The sequence below is a fragment of the Pseudophryne corroboree genome, chromosome 6 (genome assembly GCF_028390025.1).
Source record: "Pseudophryne corroboree isolate aPseCor3 chromosome 6, aPseCor3.hap2, whole genome shotgun sequence".
NCBI lineage: Eukaryota > Metazoa > Chordata > Amphibia > Anura > Myobatrachidae > Pseudophryne > Pseudophryne corroboree.
Genome location: NC_086449.1, coordinates 374123138 through 374149748, shown reverse-complemented (window position 1 = coordinate 374149748; position 26611 = coordinate 374123138). Strand labels below are relative to the sequence as shown.

General features: G+C 46.5%; 1 protein-coding gene across 6 annotated transcripts in view; it reads right to left on the bottom strand.

The window, feature by feature from the left end:
* The window catches only part of AHCYL2 (adenosylhomocysteinase like 2), a 301797-nt gene that overhangs the window by 30556 nt on the left and 244630 nt on the right, over positions 1–26611 (bottom strand). For all 6 annotated transcript variants that reach the window (XM_063926721.1, XM_063926723.1, XM_063926722.1 and 3 more), the window contains exons 9-16: positions 15426–15489; positions 15106–15194; positions 14933–15003; positions 13801–13895; positions 13569–13667; positions 13088–13156; positions 5749–5827; positions 5546–5666 (exon numbers count right to left, since the gene is read on the bottom strand). In XM_063926721.1, coding sequence (XP_063782791.1) covers positions 5546–5666; positions 5749–5827; positions 13088–13156; positions 13569–13667; positions 13801–13895; positions 14933–15003; positions 15106–15194; positions 15426–15489 — 687 coding nt within the window. The remainder of the gene's footprint in view (positions 1–5545; positions 5667–5748; positions 5828–13087; positions 13157–13568; positions 13668–13800; positions 13896–14932; positions 15004–15105; positions 15195–15425; positions 15490–26611) is intronic.

Genomic DNA, 26611 nt, shown 5'->3' with positions numbered 1-26611 from the left:
GCCACACCAATCACACCGTACAACTTGTGATCTGAACCCAGTTAACAGTATGATAACAAAGAAGTAGCCTCTTAAAAAAGATGGCTCACAACAATAATAACCCGATTTTTGTAACAATAACTATGTACAAGTAATGCAGACAATCCGCACTTGGGATGGGCGCCCAGCATCCACTACGGACTACGAGAAATAGAATTATCGGTAAGTAAATTCTTATTTTCTCTAACGTCCTAGTGGATGCTGGGGACTCCGTCAGGACCATGGGGATTATACCAAAGCTCCCAAACGGGCGGGAGAGTGCGGATGACTCTGCAGCACCGAATGAGAGAACTCCAAGTCCTCTTTAGCCAGAGTATCAAATTTGTAAAATTTTACAAACGTGTTCTCCCCTGACCACGTAGCTGCTCGGCAAAGTTGTAATGCCGAGACCCCTCGGGCAGCCGCCCAAGATGAGCCCACCTTCCTTGTGGAGTGGGCTTTTACAGTTTTAGGCTGTGGCAGGCCTGCCACAGAATGTGCAAGTTGAATTGTGCTACAGATCCAACGAGCAATCGTCTGCTTAGACGCAGGAGCACCCATCTTGTTGGGTGCATACAAGATAAACAACGAGTCAGATTTTCTGACTCCAGCTGTCCTTGAAATATATATTTTCAATGCTCTGACAACGTCCAGTAACTTGGAGTCCTCCAAGTCGCTAGTAGCCGCAGGCACCACAATAGGCTGGTTCAAGTGAAAAGCCGAAACCACCTTAGGGAGAAAATGAGGACGTGTCCGCAGTTCTGCCCTGTCCGAATGGAAAATCAGATATGGGCTTTTGTACGATAAAGCCGCCAACTCTGAAACTCTCCTGGCTGTAGCCAGGGCCAATAGCATGGTTACTTTCCATGTAAGATACTTCAAATCTACCGATTTGAGAGGCTCAAACCAATGAGATTTGAGAAATTCCAAAACTACGTTTAGATCCCACAGTGCCACTGGAGGCACAATTGGGGGTTGTATATGTAGTACACCCTTGACAAAAGTTTGTACTTCAGGCACTGAAGCCAATTCTTTCTGGAAGAAGATTGATAAGGCCGAAATTTGAACTTTAATAGACCCCAATTTGAGGCCCATAGACAATCCTGCCTGCAGGAAATGTAGGAATCGACCCAATTGAAATTCTTCCGTTGGGGCCTTCTTGGCCTCACACCACGCAACATATTTTCTCCAAATGCGGTGATAATGTTGTGCGGTCACTTCCTTCCTAGCTTTAATCAAGGTAGGAATAACTTCCTCTGGAATGCCCTTTTCTTTCAGAATCCGGCGTTCAACCGCCATGCCGTCAAACGCAGTCGCGGTAAGTCTTGGAACATACAAGGTCCCTGCTGAAGCAGATCCCTTCTTAGAGGTAGAGGCCACGGATCTTCCGTGAGCATCTCTTGAAGTTCCGGATACCAAGTTCTTCTTGGCCAATCCGGAGCCACTAGTATTGTTCTTACTCCCCTTTTCCGTATAATTCTCAGTACCTTTGGTATGAGAGGCAGAGGAGGGAACACATACACTGACTGGTACACCCACGGTGTTACCAGAGCGTCCACAGCTATTGCCTGAGGGTCTCTTGACCTGGCGCAATATCTGTCCAGTTTTTTGTTGAGGCGAGACGCCATCATGTCCACCTTTGGTTTTTCCCAATGGTTCACAATCATGTGGAAAACTTCCGGATGAAGTCCCCACTCTCCCGGGTGAAGGTCGTGTCTGCTGAGGAAGTCTGCTTCCCAGTTGTCCACTCCCGGGATGAACACTGCTGACAGTGCTATGACATGATTTTCCGCCCAGCGAAGAATCCTTGCAGCTTCTGTCATTGCTCTTCTGCTTCTCGTGCCGCCTTGTCTGTTTACGTGGGCGACTGCCGTGATGTTGTCCGACTGGATCAACACCGGCTGACCCTGAAGCAGCGGTTTCGCCAAGCTTAGAGCATTGTAGATCGCTCTTAGCTCTAGTATATTTATGTGAAGAGACGTCTCCAGGTTTGACCATACACCCTGGAAGTTTCTTCCCTGTGTGACTGCTCCCCAGCCCCGTAGGCTGGCATCCGTAGTCACCAGGACCCAGTCCTGTATGCCGAACCTGCGGCCCTCTAACAGATGGGCACTCTGCAACCACCACAGGAGAGACAACCTTGTCCTTGGTGACAGTGTTATCCGCTGATGCATGTGCAGATGCGATCCGGACCATTTGTCCAGCAGATCCCACTGAAATATTCGTGCATGGAATCTGCCGAATGGAATTGCTTCGTAAGAAGCCACCATCTTTCCCAGGACTCTTGTGCATTGATGTACTGACACATTTCCTGGTTTTAGGAGGTTCCTGACAAGTTCGGATAACTCCCTTGCTTTCTCCTCCGGGAGAAACACCTTTTTCTGAACCGTGTCCAGAATCATTCCCAGGAACAGCAGACGTGTTGTCGGGGACAATTGAGATTTTGGAAGATTCAGAATCCACCCGTGTTGTTGAAGCACTACTTGGGTTAGTGCTACACCGACTTCCAGCTGTTCTCTGGACTTTGCCCTTATCAGGAGATCGTCCAAGTAAGGGATAATTAATACGCCTTTTCTTCGTAGAAGAACCATCATTTCGGTCATTACCTTGGTAAAGACCCGAGGTGCCGTGGACAAACCAAACGGCAGCGTTTGAAACTGATAATGACAGTCTTGTATCACGAACCTGAGATACCCTTGGTGTGAGGGGTAAATTGGGACATGCAGATAAGCATCTTTTATGTCCAGGGACACCATGAAGTCCCCTTCTTCCAGATTCGCTATCACTGCTCTTAGTGACTCCATCTTGAACTTGAATTTCTGTATGTACAGGTTCAAGGATTTCAGATTTAGAATAGGTCTTACCGAACCGTCCGGCTTCGGTACCACAAATAGTGTGGAATAATACCCCTTTCCCTGTTGTAGGAGGGGTACCTTGACTATCACCTGCTGAGAATACAGCTTGTGAATGGCTTCCAATACCGTCGCCCTTTCTGAGGGAGACGTTGGTAAAGCAGACTTTAGGAAACGGCGAGGGGGAGATCTTTCGAATTCCAACATGTAACCCTGAGATACTATCTGCACGATCCACGGGTCCACCTGTGAGCGAGCCCACTGATTGCTGAAAATCTTTAGTCGACCCCCCACCGCTTCTGAGTCCGCTTGTAAAGCCCCAGCGTCATGCTGATGGCTTTGTAGAACCCGGGGCGGGCTTCTGGTCCTGGGCAGGGGCTGCTTGCTGCCCTCTCTTACCCTTTCCTCTGCCTCGTGGCAGATAAGACTGTCCTTTTGCCCGCTTGTTTTTATAGGAGCGAAAGGACTGCGGCTGAAAAGACGGTGTCTTTTTCTGTTGGGAGGGGGTCTGAGGTAAAAAAGTGGATTTGCCGGCAGTTGCCGTGGCCACCAGATCCGATAGACCAACCCCAAATAATTCCTCTCCTTTATATGGCAATACTTCCATATGCCTTTTGGAATCCGCATCACCTGACCACTGTCGCGTCCATAAACTTCTTCTGGCAGATATGGACATCGCACTTACTCTCGATGCCAGAGTGCAAACATCCCTCTGAGCATCTCGCATATAAAGAAACGCATCCTTTAATTGCTCTAGAGTCAATAAAATACTGTCCCTATCCAGGGTATCAATATTTTCAGTCAGGGAATCCAACCACACTACCCCAGCACTGCACATCCAGGCTGAGGCTATTGCTGGTCGGAGTATAACACCAGTATGCGTGTATATTATACTCTTCAGGGTAGTTTCCAGCCTCCTATCTGCTGGATCCTTGAGGGCGGCCGTATCTGGAGACGGCAACGCCACTTGTTTTGATAAACGTGTGAGCGCTTTATCCACCCTAGGGGGTGTTTCCCAGCGCGCCCTAACCTCTGGTGGGAAAGGGTATAATGCCAATAACTTCTTAGAAATTAGCAGTTTTCTATCTGGGTTAACCCACGCTTCATCACACACGTCATTCAATTCCTCTGATTCTGGAAAAGCTACAGGTAGTTTTTTCACCCCCCACATAATACCCCTTTTTGAGGTACCTGCAGTATCAGAGATCTGCAAAGCCTCCTTCATTGCCGTGATCATATAACGTGTGGCCCTATTGGAAAATACGTTTGTTTCTTCACCGTCGACACTAGATTCATCTGTGTCGGTACCTGTGTCGACTGACTGAGGTAAGGGACGTTTTACAGCCCCTGACGGTGTCAGACGCCTGAGCAGGTACTAACTGGTTTTCCGGCCGTCTCATTTCGTCAACTGACTTTTGTAATGTACTAACATTATCACGTAATTCCATAATTAAAGCCATCCATTCCGGTGTCGACTCCCTAGGGGGTGACATCACCATTACCGGCAATTGCTCCGCCTCCACACCAACATCGTCCTCATACATGTCGACACACACGTACCGACACACAGCAGACACACAGGGAATGCTCTTATCGAAGACAGGACCCCACTAGCCCTTTGGGGAGACAGAGGGAGAGTTTGCCAGCACACACCAAAAGCGCTATAAAATGTATATAAACAACCCTAAAAGGTGTTGTTTTTGTTATATGCGCTTTAAATATATAAATATCGCCAAAATATGCCCCCGTTCTCTTTGTTACCCTGTTTCTGTAGTGCAGTGCAGGGGAGAGTCCTGGGAGCCTTCCTCACAGCGGAGCTGAGCAGGAAAATGGCGCTGTGTGCTGAGGAGAATAAGCCCCGCCCCCTTTTCGGCTGGCTTTTCTCCCGGGTTTTGAGATATCTGGCCTGGGTTAAATACATACATATAGCCTCAATGGCTATATGTGATGTATTCTTTGCCATCAAAGGTATTAAATATTGCTGCCCAGGGCGCCCCCAGCAGCGCCCTGCACCCTCCGTGACCGTTCAGTGTGAAGTGTGTAGCAACAATGGCGCACAGCTGCAGTGCTGTGCGCTACCTTCATGAAGGCTGAAGAGCCTTCTGCCGCCTGTTTCCGGACCCTCGATCTTCAGCATCTGTAAGGGGGATCGGCGGCGCGGCTCCGGGACGAACCCCAGGGTGACCTGTGTTCCGACTCCCTCTGAAGCTATGTCCAGTAGCCTAAGACTCCAATCCATCCTGCACGCAGGTGAGTTGAAAATCTCTCCCCTAAGTCCCTCGATGCAGTGAGCCTGTTGCCAGCAGGACTCACTGAAAATAATAAACCTAAAAACTTTTTCTAAGCAGCTCTTTAGGAGAGCCACCTAGATTGCACCCTGCTCGGACGGGCACAAAAACCTAACTGAGGCTTGGAGGAGGGTCATAGGGGGAGGAGCCAGTACACACCATGTGATCCTAAAAGCTTGCTTTTGTGCCCTGTCTCCTGCGGAGCCGCTATTCCCCATGGTCCTGACGGAGTCCCCAGCATCCACTAGGACGTTAGAGAAATAATATTTAGTATTAATCCATTTACAACATTAATGTAACCCGTGAAACACACCACTGCTAGCGGAAGGCCTGGATGAAATAAATAACTACTTGCAGAGGACAAGTGATGTTACAAAGCATGTATACCTGTAGTAGTTTGGTTTGAAAGGCCCATTCTTGTTGAGTCCCAGGTATTTCGCCTGCTCATCTGAAAGTTCTGTCAGGTGGGCATCAAAGGTAGGAAGATGAAGGCTGGCCACGTACTCATCTAAATGAGAGAAAAAAAGTTAAATCATTCACAGATTGATATACAGTTACGTGAATATTTTTTTTCCTCTCAGGACACTCACCCATTTTCTTAGGCAACAGGTAGACGTCCTGTTTGTAGCGACCCTCAGGGGCATTATAGAGTTCTATTAGTGCCAGCGCCTAAGAAAGTGCAGACAAACATGTTCAGAGTTAGACTAACATTAAATCTTCATAAGTGGGGATTAAGTCTTCCTAGGTGTCTTCAAATTATACTGCAATAAAAACTTGATTTACACAAGGTATGCTGCTTCTTATTTTGATGGCAAAGGGGAAGGATGACCACATTTTTGCATGTTTTCTATTAGTGCAGATGCTCCAAGGCACTTGGGTGCTTATCTGCACTATACAGGCATTTCATATAATGTGTATGTAATGTGTACTGTGATTTCTAGCATTGTGTTCTCATATTGAAGCCACAACTCCAGTCGTATTCCTAGCACACCTGACACAGGTACGTGAAGGTGAGGGAACAACAGTGCCGACTGCAGTATGTGACATACTGAATAGGTTGCACATTCAACTTTTTCAGACACTTTTTAAAAAAAAATATTTTATTGGACAACTGTATAACGTTTACATACATCAGCATATAGCAAAAAGACACAGCGGCACCCCGGTCAGCACTCTGCCGGTATAAACAAAGTAATACAGAATAATAAAACAGAGGTATGTCAGGTCAAGCAAGATCATGAGATATCATTCAAAACACATTTTAAAAGGGTGAGTGTCCCCGATCCAGTACTTCAAGATTATACCATGTAGTGTGGGATACTGCTTGGCGTAGGGGGATTTTAACAGGACCATCCAGCATCTGGCCATTAGGGAGCCATATGTCAAAACATTTTGTTATTTTGTTTTCTTTATCAATTAGCATTTCCAGCCATTCCATGTGGAATAAGTATGATAGCCTTGGTAAAAAGAGAGCTAGGGATAGGGAGTCAGTAGCTATCCATTGCGATAGTATTGTTTTCTTGCCAGCTGCCGCTATTTTAGTTAATAATAGGCGCTGGCCAAACGACATCTTAGGAGCAGGGGGTGTCGGGTGTATGTCCCAGATGACCCACTCCGGGGAGACAGCTATGGTGAGATGCAGTCTGTCTTTAATAAATGTTTGTATTAGATTCCAAAATTTACGTACTTCTAGGCAGCTCCACAAACAATGGTAGATGTCGGCATCTATCATGCCGCATTTAAAACATTTAGAATCAGACGCTGCCCCCATTTGAAGCCTCAGTTTTGGTGTGATGTAGGATCGGTGTAGAATTTGATTATTCATCTCAGTGTAAGATGCTGATATGAGAGTTTTATTGATCTTGTTAAATGCATTAAGCATAGTGGAGATCGCAATGGATGGGAAGTCTGGTAGCCACTTTACCAATCCCGTCTGGGTGGTCTCCCAATCAATAGGTTTTTTAATAAACGTGTAGAGCAATGCTGTGGAAGGGTGCGCTCTAGGCAGTGATTGCAAAGTAATGTCTAAGGCGTTGGTCCTATCTTCTGTGGACATAGTGGCAATAGATTTGTTGATGTAACTACAAATTTGAAAATATATGAATAATGGAATTTTAAAATGTGGGAAACTGTCGCAGAGATTTCAGTATGTGCGAACCTGGTGAGTGTCCCTACATATCAGCTGGTAGAGCAACCTGGTGCCTTGGTCCGAAAGGGCGGTCAGTGTGTTGTGTGCAGCAGTTCCCCGAAAGTCTGGGTTATGGGTCAGGGGAAGGAAAGTCGTGATATAGCTGGAGATACCCATTCTGGAGCGTGCCTGCCTCCAAGCCGCGCAAGTCGAGGTCAGCAATATGTTGTTCTTGACCAGGGGAGGGAAGACTGATGGACGCATATGCAGTAAGCGGACAAGAGAAAGCTCAGGACAGAAGGCTTGTTCCAGGCCGGTATTAGCGAAGGTCTCCGTCTCGTGTATCCAATCAACAGTGTAGCGGTAGTTCGCAGCCAGCATGTAACTTCTAATGCAAGGTAGATTAACCCCTCCCAATTTTTGCGATTGGCTCAGTTTAAATAGTGAAATCCTAGGTTTTTTGTGTGCCCATATAAATTCACTGAAAGCTTTATGTAAAGTCTTTAAGTCTGCTTCCGATATTAATAAAGGCAGCATTTGGATGGGGTACAACAATCTCGGGAAGGAGATCATTTTGATTAGCTGGCATCGTCCTAAACAGGAGAGGGGTAGGTGTTTCCACGCCTGGAAGTCGGTTAAAGTACGTGTGATTAGTCGTGGAATGTTATGTCTGTATAAATCGGACGGATGAACAGGTATCTGGAGTCCTAAGTATGTGATTGTGTGGCACGCCCAGCGGAAGGGGAACTGGAAGTTCCAGCCGTGCTTGGTGTTTGAATGTAGTGCCAAAACTTCAGTCTTGGATTTATTAATCTGAAACCCCGAGATCGATTCAAAGGTCGCTAACAACGACAGCAGACCAGGAAACGCATCTTGAGGGTTTGAAAAATATAACAAGTCATCTGCGTAGGCTGTGACCTTAAGGTCATTACCCCCTATTCCAATCCCATGCCAGTCAGAATTCAGGTGGCAGTGTCTAATGAGCGGGTCTAATGCCAAGTCAAAAAGGAGTGGGGACAGGGGGCACCCCTGTCTCGTGCCTCTGTGTAACGTAAATGTGTCCGTGTTCAGTCCATTTACTGTAAGGAACGCGGAAGGAGAGTCATAAATGGTACGAAAAACTTGACAAAATCGGCTCCAAATCGTTGCCAGTGCAGCACCCTCAGCAGGTGAGATCACGACACGCGATCAAACGCTTTATCAGCGTCACAGCTCACTAGCAAGGACGCCCCACCTGGTGTCTGGGCCGATATGGTCAAAGCAGCGACTAATTGTCTTATATTGTGTACCGACGTTCTCCCTTTCACAAAACCTGTCTGTGATGAATGTAATAGCGTGGGTAACACTGCTTGCAGTCTATGTGCCATGTGCGCTGTTAAGATTTTAAAATCTTGGTTTAAGAGGGAGATTGGGCGGTATGATTGTACTAGGGTAGGGTCTTTCCCTGGTTTCGGTAATACTATCACACGAGCTTGGTTAAAGGTGGGGGGAGCAGCGTTTCCAGCCAAAATGGAGTTGAGTAAGGTCAGAAGGTGTGGTGTGACGTGGGGTAATAGCAGTTTGTAATATTCTGCGCTCAGTCCATCCGGGCCTGGGGATTTACCATTAGCCAATTGTTTAATTACCGTCAATAGTTCTAATTCAGTAATGGGGGCCATGAGTGAGTTCCGATCCTCTGCTGTCAGTGTAGGAGACCCCACCGACTTCAAGAAGGTCATGCCGCTAATGGGGTCATCGGGTGGAGCTGTATATAACTCCCTGTAGTAAGTCAAAAAGGAATCAGCGATGGCTGTCGGGTCAGAGGACAACTGGGTGCCAGATTGAAGGGATAAGATGTGTGAAGTAGGACGCTGACTGCGAACTACATTTGCTAAGAGTTTGCCGGCTTTATTACCCCACCTGAATATGTGTTTTTGAAAGTCTAAAGCGTATTGGGCTCTCTCTGTACAAAGGGTATCGTAAAGATGCTTTGTTTCGGTGTAAATTCTGCGGTTATCTTCTGACGGGGAGGCTAACAACGTTGCATAGGAATTTGTCAGGGCCTGGCCTAGGTCACGAAACCGTTGGTTGCGGCGCTTACACTTAGTAGCAACATACGCAATGATATAGCCCCGTACCACCGGCTTGGATGCAGTCCAGAAAAGGTTGACATCATCCATGTGTTGTGCATTGTCGGTGGCATAGTTGAGGAAATTAGTCTCTAGATATGATTTAAAGTCGGGGGAAGTATATAAGTGGGAGGGAAATCTCCAATTAAAGGAGGTCGTCTTAGGGGACTTCAGTTCCAGTGTGAACCAGGTAGGGGCGTGATCAGAGATGGCAATGTTTTCTACTTTGGAATCGCATAACCTAGAGAGCAATCCTGCTGAGAGCAACCAATAGTCTATTCTGGTAGACGTGGCATGTGGATGAGAATAAAAGGTGTATTCTCGACTAATGGGGTGTTGGTGTCGCCATGGGTCTATTAGGTGAAACGATAGCAAGAATTGTAGGGAAGCTGGGATATTATAATTCTGGCCGCTAAGAGTACCTGACCTATCCAAAGCCGGTTGTAGTGTGGAATTAAAATCCCCCCCAATGATCAGGCCACCCTCAGCCCACTCTTGAAGTCGGACGTAAACATCTGAAAAGAAAGCGTTATGATCCGAATTCGGTGCATATATGGTCACTAGAGTGTAAAGCTCCCCTTCTAATCGTATTTTTATGAATAGGAACCGACCCTCTACATCCTCCAGGGTGTCTAATATGTCATAACTAAGAGATTTGTGGAATATGATCACTACCCCCCGTTTCTTAGAGGTAAATGATGCAGATTTAAAACCCTGAATCCAGTTATCCCTAAGCACGTTGGGGTCCCCCGATTTCCAATGAGTTTCTTGCAACATCGCTACATCAGGCCGTAGGCGTTTGATGTGCTGTAATATCTTTTTTCGTTTAATTGGGGTGTTAAGACCCTCCACGTTCCAAGTAAGGAACTTTAGGCTCGTCTTAATCTCTAAAGAGGCAGCCATAGAGACGTCAGGTCTAACCTATACCTGTCCTGTCGGACATATAAAACAAAAATATAATATATCGTGGGGCTCCCCATGTCCCAGCAAGTAGGGAAACCCAACCATCAGTAGGGGTGATGAATCCGTGCCATAACATTAACATAAAAAAAATTTGTAAACAGTTTGATACAGTAGGTCCAATTTCCAAATTTTTTGAACCCATAACAGTGGTCTAAGTGACTCACTATAACCTAATAGCATAACTCCGATCAGAGTAAGGAGGAAAGGGGGAGGGAAAGCGAGGGGTGGGAAAGGGAAGGGCAGGAGAAGAAAGAGAGGGAAAAAAGAGAAGGAGCGGAAAGGCCCCGCAATATTCAACTTCAAGAACAAGTAGTACTGCAGTAAACAGAACATAAAGAGCATTGGTGTTCAGCCATACATTACCAATCACGACCTCCATAAGGGAGATGATATGGGCGTAAATTCTATGGTGGAGTTCATTATCAGTCTCTGTCTTTGGAGGCAGGAGAGGAGTGGTGTCGCAAAGATTCTGCAAAAGTCTTTGCTTCTGAAGATGTGTCAAATAGGTACGTCTTGCCGTTATGTTGAACTCGGAGATTCGCCGGATAAAGTAGGGCGAATCGAATGCCCTCCTCGAACAGGATCTTGCAAGTGGGAGAGAATTCCCTCCTCTTCATGGCCACACTATAGGAAAAGTCCTGAAACAAAAGCAGCTTGTCTCCTTGATAGAGGAGCTCCTGAGCCTTGCGGTATGTTTCCATCACCTTGACTTTGTCTGTGTAGTTGAGGAACTTTAAGATGACCGGTCTAGGTCTGCGACGATCCGTCTGGAAGTCAGGACCAATTCGGTGCGCCCGCTCAATTGCCAAGAACTCGCCATCCGCCAAGCAGCCCAGCTCAATTGGTAGCCAGGAGGAGACCAAAGCTAGCAATTCTTTAGGTCTGACTGATTCTGGTAAGCTAATCATTCGAAGATTATTTCGACGATTACGATTTTCTAAATCTTCTAGCTTCTCCTGTATCGCGGAAATGGTAGACACTTGAGAATCAATGACAGAGCGGGCAGTGGTCAGATCGTCTTCCAGGTTTGAGACCCGTTGTTCGACTTCATCCAGCCTTCTGCTATGTTCTTTTAACTGCGTCATGGTGGAATCGATGGCGTCTTTCAGTCCCGCAAGTTTCTTGTCCAGCAGTGCCGAGAGTATGTCAGAGATTTCCTGTGCTCTGGCCACCGCGTCCATAGTATATCTAGTAGGATCTGGTATGCCATCCAAGACATTGGCATTAGGGGATGAAGGCGGTGAATTAGTAGAGGCTGAGGCAGATGCCCTAGTGTCTTTGGATTTTGCCGGTGCAGAACCACGTCCCCCTCTCTGAGGTTTAGCCACATATTTATCCATATTAGCTTAGTAGTGGCACGTTACAGTGAGAAAATAATTGATAACAAATATCCTGCCCTGCAGGGAGTAAATATAGGCACGCAACCACCACTATTGATGTATTAGATCACAATGACCCGTTTCCAAGTAGTATCAGCTTATAGCAAGATCTGTATAAGGCAGCCTGTGGTCAGGGGTCCAGGTAAGAGAGGTCAGAGTCAGGTTGGCGGAGCGGGTCCTGGCCCTCCGTGTTGAACTAAGCCGGTAGAGATGCGGTCCGTCACTCTTATTGTCGTGGAGTGCAGGAGTCACTGGCACCTGGGGCTTGCGGTGTGTGTGTTAAGAAACAGAGCCTGACTGTAACCAGGGTGCGCAAATAGAAAGAGCTCGTTATTTCAGGGCCGGCAGGTGGAGACTGGCCCAAAGACATTTCTTGTAGCGGCTGACCCCAGGTGTCTATCGGCTTCAGGCCGCAGAGGTGCAGTGTGGCGTGCGTGGGCCTGTTACTTGGTTAGTGGAGGTAGCGGGGGAGGGGGCCTAATGCGGCGCACCCACCCATCTCTAGGCCGCGTCTTCACCCCAGGCGGGCACTTGCGGCGTCTCTCTCTTCGCCGCCAGCATCAGCGGCACGGAGCTTGGGGAGAAAGAGAGCCAGGACGTTGTCGGCGTCCGTCTCCAGCAGAGAGCCCGGCCGGGATGGTGTGGGTCAGGGCGCCCGGCCGCTTCCAATATGGCGGCCGCGGGCAGCCACGGGTCCGTCTCTAGGCCGCGTCTTCACCCCAGGCGGGCACTTGCGGCGTCTCTCTTCGCAGTCGGCATCAGCGGCACGGAGCTTGTGGGGACAGAGAGCCAGGCGGGGACGTTGTCGGCGGCCGTCTCCAGCAGAGAGACGCACGGACTCCGGGGAAAGAGGCGGTGGGGAGCCGGGGAGATGGTCTCCTCTTGCCCACTACTATCTCCGCTGGCCCCTGAAGTGGAATTGGGGCGCAGGTCCCGTGTTTAACCCCTTAAATATCACTCGGGGCAGCAGGGAACGGAGAGCTCCTGTAAAATGCGGCCAGCAGAGGCTTTCAGACACTTATTAAGATCACAACTGCAACCTGGCGGATCTGGTGGATCATATCCATCTTCATTCAACATGAGATGGATATGCTCTTTAGGATCAATTAGCATGCAAGAAACACTCAGGCACGAGGATGAATGCGACCAAAGAGGTATATGCTAAAGCTCACCAATTCACTGTCTAAAGAAACCGCTCCATTTAACAGACAAGGGAGAGTAACAGATGTGACAAAGTTATGATGTAATATTAAGATGACCTGCTATAAACGTCATGACTCGTACACCATTCACAGATCACTAGCAGTTCGATATACATACATATAATATACACATATAGCCAAATACTGACCTGTGTGGTTGCAGTAATGGACAGCACAAAAGTCGGGACAGTAGAACAGCTCAGGTTAAGCAGGCGCCCCTATGAGAACGATTATAAAAGTCAAGAAAAAGGACAGAAGGCTGAAACATTATCACTTAACAGTACTTCTTAAACCTCTACTCATCTGTTAAACAGAAATTATCCAGATACTGTACTTTCAGCTACTTGATGATTATAAACTGGACAAAGGCATGCTATGGCAAAGCAACTAAACACAGTTCAGACCCGACGTGTATATGTGTGAAGAGACCCAGAGACAGTTACAGTCCATATAGGTATGGCCTAGTGTTGAATTTGAGCCGTACTGAACTGCAAAATGGCAGTGCATCTACAACTATTAATATCCATATAAACCATGGCTAAGAATATCCATATAAACCATGTCTAAGAATATCCATATAAACAATCTACAAACAGCACTATAACATCAGACACACTATGAAATCAGTACCTCAGCCAAAAGAACAATCCTCTTGCCATCTGGCCAGATCACATGGTCCACCTGAGACCTGACTCGCTCCCATGTCAGCTCAGGAGTGCGCAGGCTTGCCTGGGAAGAGAATGCCAGAAACAAAATAAGAACTTCAGACCTTAACTGCCTGGAACTAAATAGAAATAACTGTGTGTCCTATGTTTCCCACTATCTCAGTATATCCCAGATATAGGACATGTGCACTGCTCACCACATCTATCTCCGTGTTGGAGTGTCCCATGTTGCAGACAATACAGCCATTCTTCATACGATCTAGCTGTTCTCTGGTCACCACATTCTTATTACCTAATTAGGTTAGAACACAGGAGACAACAGGCATGACATTTTTACAAATTCGTACACATTACTGTAACTAAGCCTTTGATATGAATATCTACATTCCAACACGTAGTTTCGAGGCAATGTCTTTTATGCTACATTGTTCTTTACTACTACATTTCCTGGGGATGTAGTTATGATACCGGCGGTCAGCATACAGACACCAGGATCCTGGCCGCCAGAATGCCGGCAGGGGGCCCAGGACTATTCCCACTCGGGGGGGTGTCCACGAAACCCATAGAGTGGGAATAGAATCTGTGGCGATCCTGCATTCTGGTGACTGGGATCCCAGCGTTGGTATGCTGGGATCCTGACTGCCGGTCACCCGTGCCCAACCCCATACTCTGCTATGGCAGGGTATCCAGTTTAATATCAACCATTAGAGTACCACCTGGTATACAAATGCTGGCACTAGTATGATAAAGTAAAGAGGGGGTAGACTTGTCAGAATAATGAGCAGATTCAGTCTGTTTGCCTAACCTACCTCTAGAAAATATTGGTTGTGTGTTGCACTTCTGTTCTAGGTGTTTTAGGTTTTAATGCCCTGTAAGGTGCTGAGGACACTGTGGTGCCTTAAGACTTAAAGGAGGGAAACTTAGTCGTTACATATTATATTAAACATTTTATTTCAGGTCGACAGCTTGGCATTTTTTTAGTGTGATCTTCGGTTGATAGCCATCTCCTTTATTGCTCTGTTTTAAATAGAACATGGAATACGGTTGTAAATGTTACATGTAAGGAACATCCAGGTTCTGGCATGGGCATATAGGTATACAGTATACAATGTTAAGAGTATAAATAGCAATGCTGTCTTATAATCATACTATTCTCATTGCTGTAACCTGGGCTGAAATAATACTTAGTGCACTATATGTAGTGTTATGTTCCTCTATTCCACATCCCTGTGCATGTTACAGAATAACTCTAATGTGCTGTCCATTAGTTTTAATTTGAAGGAATCAGATGACAAATAGGTGAATTGTGCTCATTCACAACTGTTTTACCTGTGCATGTAATTACAATATCCACTTGTCTGATGACCTCGTTTAGTTTGACCAGTCTGAAGCCATCCATGCTATAGGACAGAGAATAAAGAGCTGTAATCTTCTTTACATTGCCGCAAAGTATACAGAGAAGAGCAGATAATCAAGTGCCTGACCATAGGCATTACACTTACCAGGCTTGGAGAGCACAGATTGGATCGATCTCGGTCACGTACACAATGGCACCCATAGCCTTGAGAGCTGCACAACATCCCTTACCAACCTAAAGGAAGATCTCAATCTGACTGTGATGCAACACTAAATGTGGGCGACCAATAAAGTGCTACAATTTGTATGAAACCTACATGGTACAACCAGCTCAAATTGTTAAGAACATGAGCAATACAATTTACATAACAAATGAATGCGACAAATGTGTTTATTAGACTTCACAAAATAGAATTTAAATTGCTAAAAAGGTCTGAATGTAGCAGAGTCTGTGCTGAGCACTCACCTCTCCATAACCACAGACCACCACCTGCTTTCCACCAAACATCATGTCTGTTGTTCGTTTAAGACTGAAAAGGAAATAGTACAATTGTATTTTTTGTCTTCTGATATATATCATGCATCACTCATACATGTAAAAGAAACATAAATGAACAAAATAAAAATGTAACAAGTATTGCATAGAATTTTAATCAACTACTTTAACAGATCTGCTCTAAATGGTGACTAAAAATACCAATGAACTGCACAAGAACCTTGCTGACACAGCTCCCGAAACCCCACCACTCCTCCAATGGAGCCCAAAACCACTGGGGAAAAGGTAACCGCAACATTTACAGAAAGCCAGTTTCCTGCTACAGCAACAGGGAACTCACCAGGCGGTCAAGAATAGACAGAGTTCCTAATGCCAGCACCATGGACCTGAGCGCCTTCCTTCCAGTAGCAGTCTGGACCCCCTGGGGAATTCCCACAACTGAAGTGGACTACCAGCCATAGGAAAATCTACAGCTACTCTTTACAACTTTCTGCATCCCCAGACTCTGAAGCATATGTAAAATAAAATTAAATTGTAGATAAGGAGGAGCTTGAGTTAAAGTGATAATTTGATACTGGCCTTGATCCTCTCTCCACTATACTCCAAAGTCTCCAGTATACCCCCAGTGTATGGAAGAGAAATAGGTTTTATGACCTACAATTTGTTTATTCCACCTAAACAGAGGATTTTGGTTAAATTCTTTTCTCTGAATCAACGGAGGGACACTGGGGAAAACGCAGGATTAAAGAGTGGAGCAGGGGAGCCCGGGTTAATGTTTTTTCCCAGCAGCACAAGCTCCCTTCTCCCCTATACCCCGCCCCCTCAGCCGGCTAGTCAGTTAGTTTAACAACCACAAGGAGAAAGAGAAGGTGAAGAGAAGGAAGACCAGCATATACCCCTCAAGCACACAATGTCAATAGAAGGACCCGGTTCAGTAAGAGCTATAAAAAAATTAAAAATAAAAACACTCATTATCAAGGGGCATTAGGGTGGCCGTCTAATATCTCTCATGGACTCAGAAAATATACGTTATGGTAAGAACTTACCGTTGATAACGGTATTTCTCCTATGTCCACAGGTTTCCACAGGATAACATTGGGATATGATGGAGCGACAGCGGATTGGCACCAAACGATCACAAGCTTTCTGGCCTCCCAGGATGCAACGGGCTCGTCCATATATCCCCACCCACTGGCTCAGGAAAATCAGTTGTATTCCAAAGTATTTAGGCAGGAGCATTATGTAGAACCCTATTCAGGCGAGAAGAACACACATGCACACCCTTCCATACAAGAAGGAAGAGGTTAGTGAGTATAAAGATTCTCAAATCAAGTGCGTCATGGTGGGATCCCTGTGGAAACCTGTGGACATAGGAGAAATACAGTTATCAACGGTAAATTCTTACCATAACGTAAATTTCTCCGGCAGGGTCCACAGGTTATCCACAGGATAACATTGGGAATTTCCAAAGCAATTTTTACTGGTGGGGACGCTCCTGATTAGACAGGAGAACCTTACGCCCGAAGTCAGCGTCTTGAGAGGCAAAAGTATCCAACGCATAATGTCTAATGAATGGGTTAATGGAAGACCATGTGGCTGCCTTACATATCTGTTCTGCTGAAGCACCATGTTGTGCTGCCCATGAAGGAGTCATTAGCTGGAACAGGGAGATCAGCTCGAGAATATGCTTCTGAAATCATCATCATTCTAAGCCATCTAGCTAGCGTCTGTTTAGTAGCAGGCCATCCCCTCTTGTGAAATCCATAAAGAATGAAGAGAGAATCTGTCTTTCTGATGGCACTGGTACGATCCATGTAGATTCTTAATGCACGGACTACGTCCAGCGATGCTTCTCCCGCAGAAAGTCCCGACACCTGAAAAGCCAGGACTACAATTTTTGTTAAGGTCAAACTTGGAGACCACCTTAGGAAGATAACCAGACCTAGTTCTAAGAACCGCTTTATCTGGATAAAAAAAAAAAATTCAGAAAAGGAGACTTACATGACAGCGCTTCTAAATCTGACACTCTTCTAGCTGATGTCAGTCAGCAGAAAGAGCACTTTAGCTGTCAACCATTTAAGATCCACTTTATTAAGTGGTTCAAATGGAGCCCCTTGAAGGGCTTTGAGGACCAGACTTAAATCCCAAGGTACTGCAGGAGGAACAAAGGGTGGTTGAATGCGCAGCATTCCCTGGAAAAAAGTACGCACATCCTGTAAAATGGCAATTTTCTTTTGGAACCATACAGTCAATGGTGATACTTGAACTCTCAAGGAAGCCCCCTTCAAACCCTAATCCATTCCCGCCTGAAGGAAATCTAAGATTCCGGATACTCTGAAAGATTTTGGATCCATACTTCTTTCACTGCACCAATGAATATAGGCTTGCCATATTCGGTGATAAATTCAAGCTGAGGAGGGTTTCCGTGCTCTGAGCATAGTTTGAATTACCTGTTGTGAGAATCCTCTTGACTTCAGGATAGAGGTTTCAACATCCACGCAGTCAAAGACAGCCGATCCACATGCCTGTGATAACAAGGACTCTGCATCAGTAGATCTGGACGTTGAGGGAGCAGAATTGGAGCATCCATCGACAGCCTCTGCAGGTCTATGTACCAATAGACGGAGATATTAGAATCACGGCACCCTTTGCTTGCTTTATTTTCCTCACCACCCTGGGTAGCAGGGAGATTGGAGGAAACATATGCCAGAAGAAATTCCCATTTCACTGACAGTGCGCCCACAATGATTGCTCTGGGGTCCTTTGTTCTTGACCCGTATGTCGGAACTTTGTTGTTCAGACGAGACGCCATGAGATCTCTCTCTGGCAAATCCCACTTGTTTACTAGAGTCTGAAAAACTTCCGGGTGTAGAGCCCATTCGCTTGCTCGAATGGTGTGTCGACTGAGAAAGTCCGCTTCCCAGTTTAGGATTCCTGGAACGAACACTGCAGGCAATGCTGGAAGATGGAGTTCCGCCCACTTTAGTATGTGACTTACCTCCTTCATTGCTTTTTGGCTGCGAGTTCCTCTCTGATGGTTGAGGTACGCTACTGCCGTTGCATTGTCAGAGCGGATCTGGACTGGTTTTCCTTGCAGAATGTCCTTTGCCTGAATCAGTGCCATGTATATGGCCCGAAGATCCAACAGGCAACTTTCTTCTGTGGTCCGTTGTCCCTGGAACCATAATCTTCCAGACACTGCTCCCCAGCCCTGTAGACTGGCATCCGTTGTCAGGATTTCCCAATCTGATATCCAAAAGGGTCTCCCCTTGTCTAGATGGGATGTCTGTAGCCACCAGGCTAATGACCTTTTTACCTTTACTGGAAGTATCATCATTTGTTTCTTTGTCTGATGTATTCCATTCCATCTGGCCAGAATCAGACGCTGCAGAGGTCTTGAGTGGAATTGTGCATACTCCACCATTTCGAATGTTGACACCATCAATCCCATCACTCGCATTGCTGCGTGAATTGATATTGTCTGACTGTGTAACAATTCCTGAGTCATTAACTGCACCTTGGATAATTTTCCCTAGGTAAAAATATTTTCTGCAGACTTGAATCCAATACAGCCCCCAAGTGAATCATCTGTTGTGACAGAATCAGAGACGACTTTGCCCAATTTATGAGCCATCCGTGTTTCTGTAAACAAGTTATTGTCTGTTGGAGATGGCTCAAGAGCAATTCCTGGGATTGTGCCAGGGTTAAAAGATAGTGGAGGTATGGAAAAATCCTTATCCCGTTTGCAGAGATAAGCTGCTATAACCACCATGTTCTTGGTAAATACTCTGGGAGCTGTGGCTAACTCAAAGGGTAAGGCCTGGAACTGAAAATGTTACTGGAGGATGGCGAACCTGAGGTAACACTGATGGGACAATGCTATAGGCACATGCAGGTAAGAATCCTGTATATCCAGAGATACCATGTAATCCCCTGGTTCCATGGCCAAAGCTATGGAGCGTAACGTCTCCATGTGGAACCTTGGGACCCAAATGTACTTGTTTAACATTTTGAGATTGAGAATTGGCCAGAATGACCCATTTGGCTTCTGAACCAAAAACAGGTTGGAGTAAAAACCCTGCCCCTGTTGTGCCGGGGGTACTGCAATAATTACCCCAGACTGATGCAATTTCTGAACTGCTTCTTGCAGGGTTCTGGCCTTCACCTCTATATGAGGTGGGCTGGTGCAAAAAAACCTTTGAGGGGGCTGCTTCTTGAAAGGGAAAACATAACCCAGAGATACCACTTCTTGCACCCAAGCATCTGTTGTCGATTGATGTCATATGTGTGGAAACTGAAGAAGTTGGACCCTTAACCTTGGGGTCCCCCAGGTAGAGGCCCGCACCATCAGGCTGATGGTTTCTGTTCTGGTTTGGAAGCTGGCCCTCTGGTGGCCCATTGCTTCTTTGCTTTACCAGACTTATTGTACTGGGTCTGTTTAGAATAATTTTTGCCTTTTGTTTTACCATGCCACCGAAATGGCCGAAACCCCAAACCCCTAGGCTTAAGATTATAACGGGGGCGTGGTCTGGGGTCTGAAGGAGGCAGAAGTGTTGGAATAGAGCTCCTTAGACCCATAGCCCAAATTAACTATCCCCCTTGTGTCTACGCCTACTAGGCCACCCCACTTCTTCTGCTGCCCCCCCTGGTGCCCCCCAGCTGAGACCCCTGAGGTACCGCGGAATCGGGGAGCAGTTTTAACTGCTCCCGCGGATTGCGGATTGCGGCCTGCGGGGTCGGAAGAAGCCGGGGCCTCGATTTTAGCAATAGGCCGGGGACGGCTCCGGGACCCGCTGATCGGGCCGCGAACATCACACCAGAACTTCAAACACCCACCTGCCACCGGCCGCTTGCTGCGGCTAGTCGTTTTCTGCCTGCCTCCGGCTTCCACAGTGACAGGGACCCGGCAACTCGGCAGACGGGAGGAGGACGGAGGACGCCCGGCGGCCATCTTGGATTCAGTGAAAGGCACAGTACTGTGCTTTCACTGCAGCTCCGTGCAGAAAAGAAATAAGGGAGACCCACAAAGCTGGGTCATATAGGCTTGCCCACACTACAAAAACAATCATAGTTCTCCCCCTACCCATCTATCCATCCACTCATCCACCCACCTATCCATTTAATTATTCTTTATAATTGCTGGCTGACTCCTTAAGCGGTGGCCTGGGGTCCTGTATATACACCCCGATCGAGATATATCAGAGGCACCACCATTACAAGTGAAAATATGGGCCCCTAGCCTCGTGCATGCCTGCCTGATGCCACCCTAAGACCACGAGGGGGGTTCTTGCACGATGACGGCCCTCATACTACATAATACCGAGGAAATGTGAAAGTGTAATTCTAATCTGCTCTATCTAAAGACCGATCTCATGGTGAAAGGGATAAAGAAAAAAAAGAAGGCCAAGACTAAGCCGGACGAGATTCCTCCCCCCGCGAATCGACGTTCATCAGATCTACGTCAGTTCCTAACCTCTCCAACCTCGACCCTCTCTGCCTCTACTAACGTCCCGACCTTCTCGAGTGTACACGACCCGGTGGACGACATGGCCTCCCCTGGGCCTCCGGAGCCCTCACAGGCCCTCTCCTTATCTGCGGAGATAAGTGAAATATTGTCTCATGTACGATCACTTCCCACGAAACAAGACTTCTCCGCCTTGGAGACCCGTCTACTATCCACCATCACTCAGGAAGTGACAGCGCTCCGACAAGATATGTCCCAAATCGCGACTCGAGTCGATGTCCTGGAACGCCATGAATCGTCTACTGTGGACTCTTTGACTAGATTTCGGGAAGTGCTATCTCACCAACGGGACGATATCTCCTTCTTAAAGTCGCGCATAGAGGACATGGATAATCGCGGCCGGCGAAATAATATTAGAGTCAAAGGCCTGCCGGAGAGCGTCCAGCAAACAGACCTGGTACACGCCTTATCTAAGATATTCGGGGAACTTATCGACCTGGACCCGAATAAAGACATCATATTCGATAGAGCTCACAGAGCCCTGCGCCCTCGAGGCTTGCCCTCCGACAAACCACGGGACGTGATTTGTAGGCTACACTATTACACTCAAAAAGAGGATATAATGAGGTCGGCCCGTCTACTAGACAACATTGAATTTCAAGGCGACAAGATTCAGATATTCCCTGACCTTGCCTGGTCAACCTTACAACAACGTCGCGCCTTGAAACCTCTTACAGACTCTCTCAGGAAGCTCGAGCTGAAATACAGATGGGGCTTTCCATTCTCCCTCCAGGTCTCTCATGGCGGCAAAATTGCGAGTCTTTCCAGACCGTCGGATTTACAGGCTTTCTTCACGATTTTAGGTATCCCCCCGGTTCCGGTTCCTGACTGGGACACCTTTCACCACCTTCCGGACTTACCTGTTGTACTTCCTCCAGAGGACGCGTGGCAGCAGGTTCGCACCCCGCAGATGCGGGGATCCACTCCTGGCCCACGACTTTTGAAGCCTCCTTGAGTGCGAGGCCTCGTCCCGAGTGGATGTAATTTTACTTGCCGAATATGTTATACATTGATTTTTTCTATCTTTTCATAGTGCAAGGTATTGTTCACCAATGTGATCGGTTTTTGTTTTTACTTGTATTTTCTCTTTTCCTTTTTATTTCTTGTTGTTTTTGTTTACATGGGTGGATAACAGTGTACAGACACTAAAGTCTATTGATACCCGGCTAGATGACTTGAGGTTTGTCTGTGCGCTCTTATACCAATACATGTACTTATATATTTGTATGCTTTATTTTTCATGTTTCACATATGCCTAATGCACACCTCGGTGATACCGTATATTTAACGAGTTTCTATTTTGGGAGTGGTCGTTGTCCTGAACCCCCTGCAGGACCCCAATATGCTGCATCCCCTGTTTCTTTGGACTGGGAGTCGGCAGGATTCCGCTCCTGTCCTTCTTGCAGCAGTTCTTGTAGTAATACCACTCATGTTTAATGTTAAAGTATTTTTTGGCGGAGATTCCCCCGCCGCAGCTTTTTCTTTCTATTTCTTTGCTCTTTCTTTTTTCTTACCTCCCCCCCCCCCCCCTGCTATCTTTCCCTCACCTTTCCCAGGGTCTACCGAAGAGAAGACTATCCTGAAACAATTGGGTCTGACTGATAATGGGGGTGAGTGATTTACACGTAACTACCCTTAACGTCAAAGGGCTAAATGTCCCTGAAAAAAGGTCTAAACTTCTTAAATGGCTTAGAGACGAGAAAATAGACGTTGCTTTTATTCAGGAAACACACTTCAAGATGGGACATGCTCCGTCCCTAAAATGTCACTATTACCCGCATGTTTTCCTGTCCAATAATTCGGCTGGTAAAACACTGGGTGTAGCCATCCTACTTGCCCGCCATCTGCCTGTCCTCAATGTAGCCTCCCACAGAATAGCTGAAGGTAGGGGGTTGCTGGTGAAATGCGACATACATGGCCAACGTTTCTCTTTTTTAAACATATATGCCCCCAACGCTAAACAACCCTCCTTTCTATCCGCAATCTTAGAAGACGCGGATCCTCTATTGGAGGGGGTGGTGGTGATGGGAGGTGATCTGAATTGGACCCTGGACCCTCGCCAGGACAATTCTAAAAAGATCTCCAGCAAGCCAGAAAGGGAGCATAGGGGAATGAGGCGTGCTCTGCTCGACCACCAGCTGATCGACACTTGGAGATTGACACACCCCACTGATATAGATTACACCTATTTCTCACACCCACACCAGACATATTCTAGGATCGATTATTTATTTTTGAGTCACCGACACTTACAACTCCTGTCTGATGCCTCTATAGGACAGATTGTATGGTCCGATCATGCCCCAGTCAACCTCACCATACGCTTACCTCCCAACGCACATCGCCAATGGTCCTGGCGTTTCAACTACACTTTCTTACAAGATGCAGACTGTAAGTCCAGAATTGATAACGCTTTGGACTCCTACATAGGTACCAATGACTTAGATGACATCTCCAAAGTCTCAGTATGGGAAGCACACAAATGTGTTATCAGGGGGATCCTTTCGCAAAAAGCAGAGAGAGAAACTCAGAGAGGATTTACTGTCTAAAATACAATCTCTAGAACTCCTACATAAAAAATCCCAAACCCCACAACACTACGCCGATCTCGAAACTGCTAGGACGGCTCTGAATAAGTTACTCTCAGATAGAGTCAAGTTTTCTTATCGGAAGTGCCGTAGCAGATACTATCAATGGGGCAACAAGCCTGGAAAATTATTGGCCAAAGCACTTAGAGAACAACGTGCTCTTACTTTCATTCATACAATTAAAGACAATCATGGCCAACCCCAACACCAGACATCTCATATAGCCAGAGCCTTCAAGACATATTACTCTACCCTGTATAACCTCTCCGGCCCAACCGGCAGATTCGACAGGTCGTCCCATCAAAAAGCCATAGCTGACTATTTAAAGACCTTACATTTCCCCACACTGACTGCAATAGAAATAGAAGAGCTGGACGCCCCTTTTTCTACTGAGGAGGTCCAGAGAGTTATTGAATCCTCTCCTAATGGCAAGAGTCCCGGTCCTGACGGATATACTATTGCATATTACAAAGCTTTTAAAGAGAAATTAATCCCCATACTTACAAGAGCCTTTAATACTATATCTGACCAATCGCCCTTCTCCCCACAATCTCCCGAAGCCCATATTGCAGTTCTACCCAAAGAGGGTAAAGACCCCAGTCTTTGCTCCAGCTACCGCCCAATCTCCCTATTAAATATCGATATAAAGCTTTTCGCTAAATTGATTGCAAACCGCCTTAAACTACTATTGCCTGGCTTGATACACGGAGATCAAGCTGGGTTCGTTTTAGGCCGAGAAGCCAGGGACAATACCACCAAAGTGCTCAGCATGATTCACTATGCAGGTCAGCTCTCATCCCCATCTATCCTACTGTCAACCGATGCAGAAAAAGCTTTTGACAGAGTGGACTGGGATTTTATGACCGGAATATTGAGACATCTGGGACTTGGTAACATCTGTCTCCACAGAATCCTATCCCTCTATACCTCCCCATCCGCCAAAATTAAGATTAATGGCACCCTTTCTGACCCCTTTCCAATTCTCAACGGTACGCGACAAAGATGCCCGCTATCCCCATTGCTCTTTGTCCTCTGCATGGAAGCACTAGCCCGAGGCATTAGGGCTAACCCAAATATTTCGGGCTTGTTAGTGAGGGGAACAGAACACAAACTGGCATTATATGCCGATGATCTACTCGCAATAATCACGAATCCGGTCACCTCTCTGCCAAACTTAATGGTGGAGTTTGAGAGGTTTGGAGTCCTCTCTAACTTCAAAATAAATTATTCCAAATCTATTGCCATGACCTTAACTGCACCTTCTGCCATAGTAGAAAGCCTGAAACAGGCCTTCCCCTTCACCTGGCATGATCATAAATTAAAATATTTGGGGGTGTTACTGACCAATGACTTATCCAAAGTGTTCTCCCTAAATTTTAAACCCTTACTGTCTAAGCTTCGTTTAGACTTCCTGTTGTGGAAAAAGCTGAGACTGTCCTGGTTCGGAAGGATCAACGTAGTTAAAATTAATGCCCTCCCCAGGATTTTATTCTTTCTCCAGACCCTTCCGATACACATACCCCTGCTGTGGCTTCGAGATGTCCAGAGGCTTATCCGTACATTCGTATGGGGTGGTAATACACCTAGATTTAAACATGATATTTTGTTCAGGAGAAAACATCAAGGGGGGCAACAACTCCCACTATTACCTATTACCACGCAGTACACCTGAATAGGATACTGGAATGGACACGTACCAAGGATCGCAAACAATGGGTCCTCCTAGAGGAGGGCTGTCTCCCATATTATATAGAGATTGCACCTTGGCTCCCTACCCTCCCGAGGGTGTCACATCCCACGGTCTCTCCCACGCTCAGATTATGGGCCAAGTTGAGATCCCAGAGTTATATATCCTCCAAATGGTCCCCCTTAACCTCTTTTCTCTATAACTCCGAATTTACCCCTGGCCTTCAAGGCACTGCTTTCGCCCCATGGGCGGAAGCTGGGATCTTTCGAGTCGGTCAGCTGGTGAGCTCGGGCAGGGCGCGCTCTTTTTCAGATGTTCAGTCCTCTTGGAACCTACACAGTGCTGAGTTTTGGAGGTTCCTGCAGGTCCACCATTTTATATCATCTCCCAAGAACTTCTCTGACATAACTAGGGACCTCACTGGATTTGAGAGACTATGTATCTCCCCCAGTTCACCCACACATACTATTTCTCAAATTTATACGTTGATTATGGAAAATTTCTTCCCACAACCTCCAACCTTCTTGGCTTCCTGGGAAGGGGAATTGTCAGGGCTACCTACTCAAATAAACTGGGAATCCGTGTTCAAGAACGCTCAGGCGAGTTCTTTATGCATCTCGACACTAGAAACCCTTTATAAACTTATATATAGGTGGTATAGGACCCCTCGTGCTCTCAATAGAATGTTTCCTTCTCTTTCAAATATGTGTTGGAGATGCAAAAATGCCCCAGGGAGTTTTATACACATTTGGTGGGATTGCCCTCTTATAACTCCATTCTGGGCAGAAGTATTTAAATGCTCCGAACAGATAGTAGGTGACGAAATCCCGAGAGACCCAGATTTCTGGCTCCTTAATCATACCCCCGCAGGATCACACTCCTACAAACATTCCCTGTTAAGACACCTTTGCAACGCGGCTAAAGCGGTAATCCCAATTCTTTGGAGATCTACCTCTCCACCCTCAATTAAAATGTGGTTCACAAAGATTGATCACTTTTTGGACATGGAAGACTTGGTTTCCTTCTCATCTGGGAAAACAGTTAACTTCATAGCTATTTGGTTTCCCTGGTACGACTTTAAAGACACATCGCAGTATAGGTCCTATATTGCGACATAACCCCCCTCATATTGGTATACGGGCCCATATTCATATCTACACCATTATTTACACCCATACCCTGACAATGTTGTTCCTGTACTGTGGCCCAGACTTAGGATCGGTGGAGATCGCCCATAAACTCCCCAAATAGTCTACCCGCACCATGCAGACTGTCACACCTGACCCTGCCCACTCTAATCTTCCCTGGCTTATCCTATTTTCCTCTTCTCTTCTCTCTTTTCTTTCTCTTTCCCATT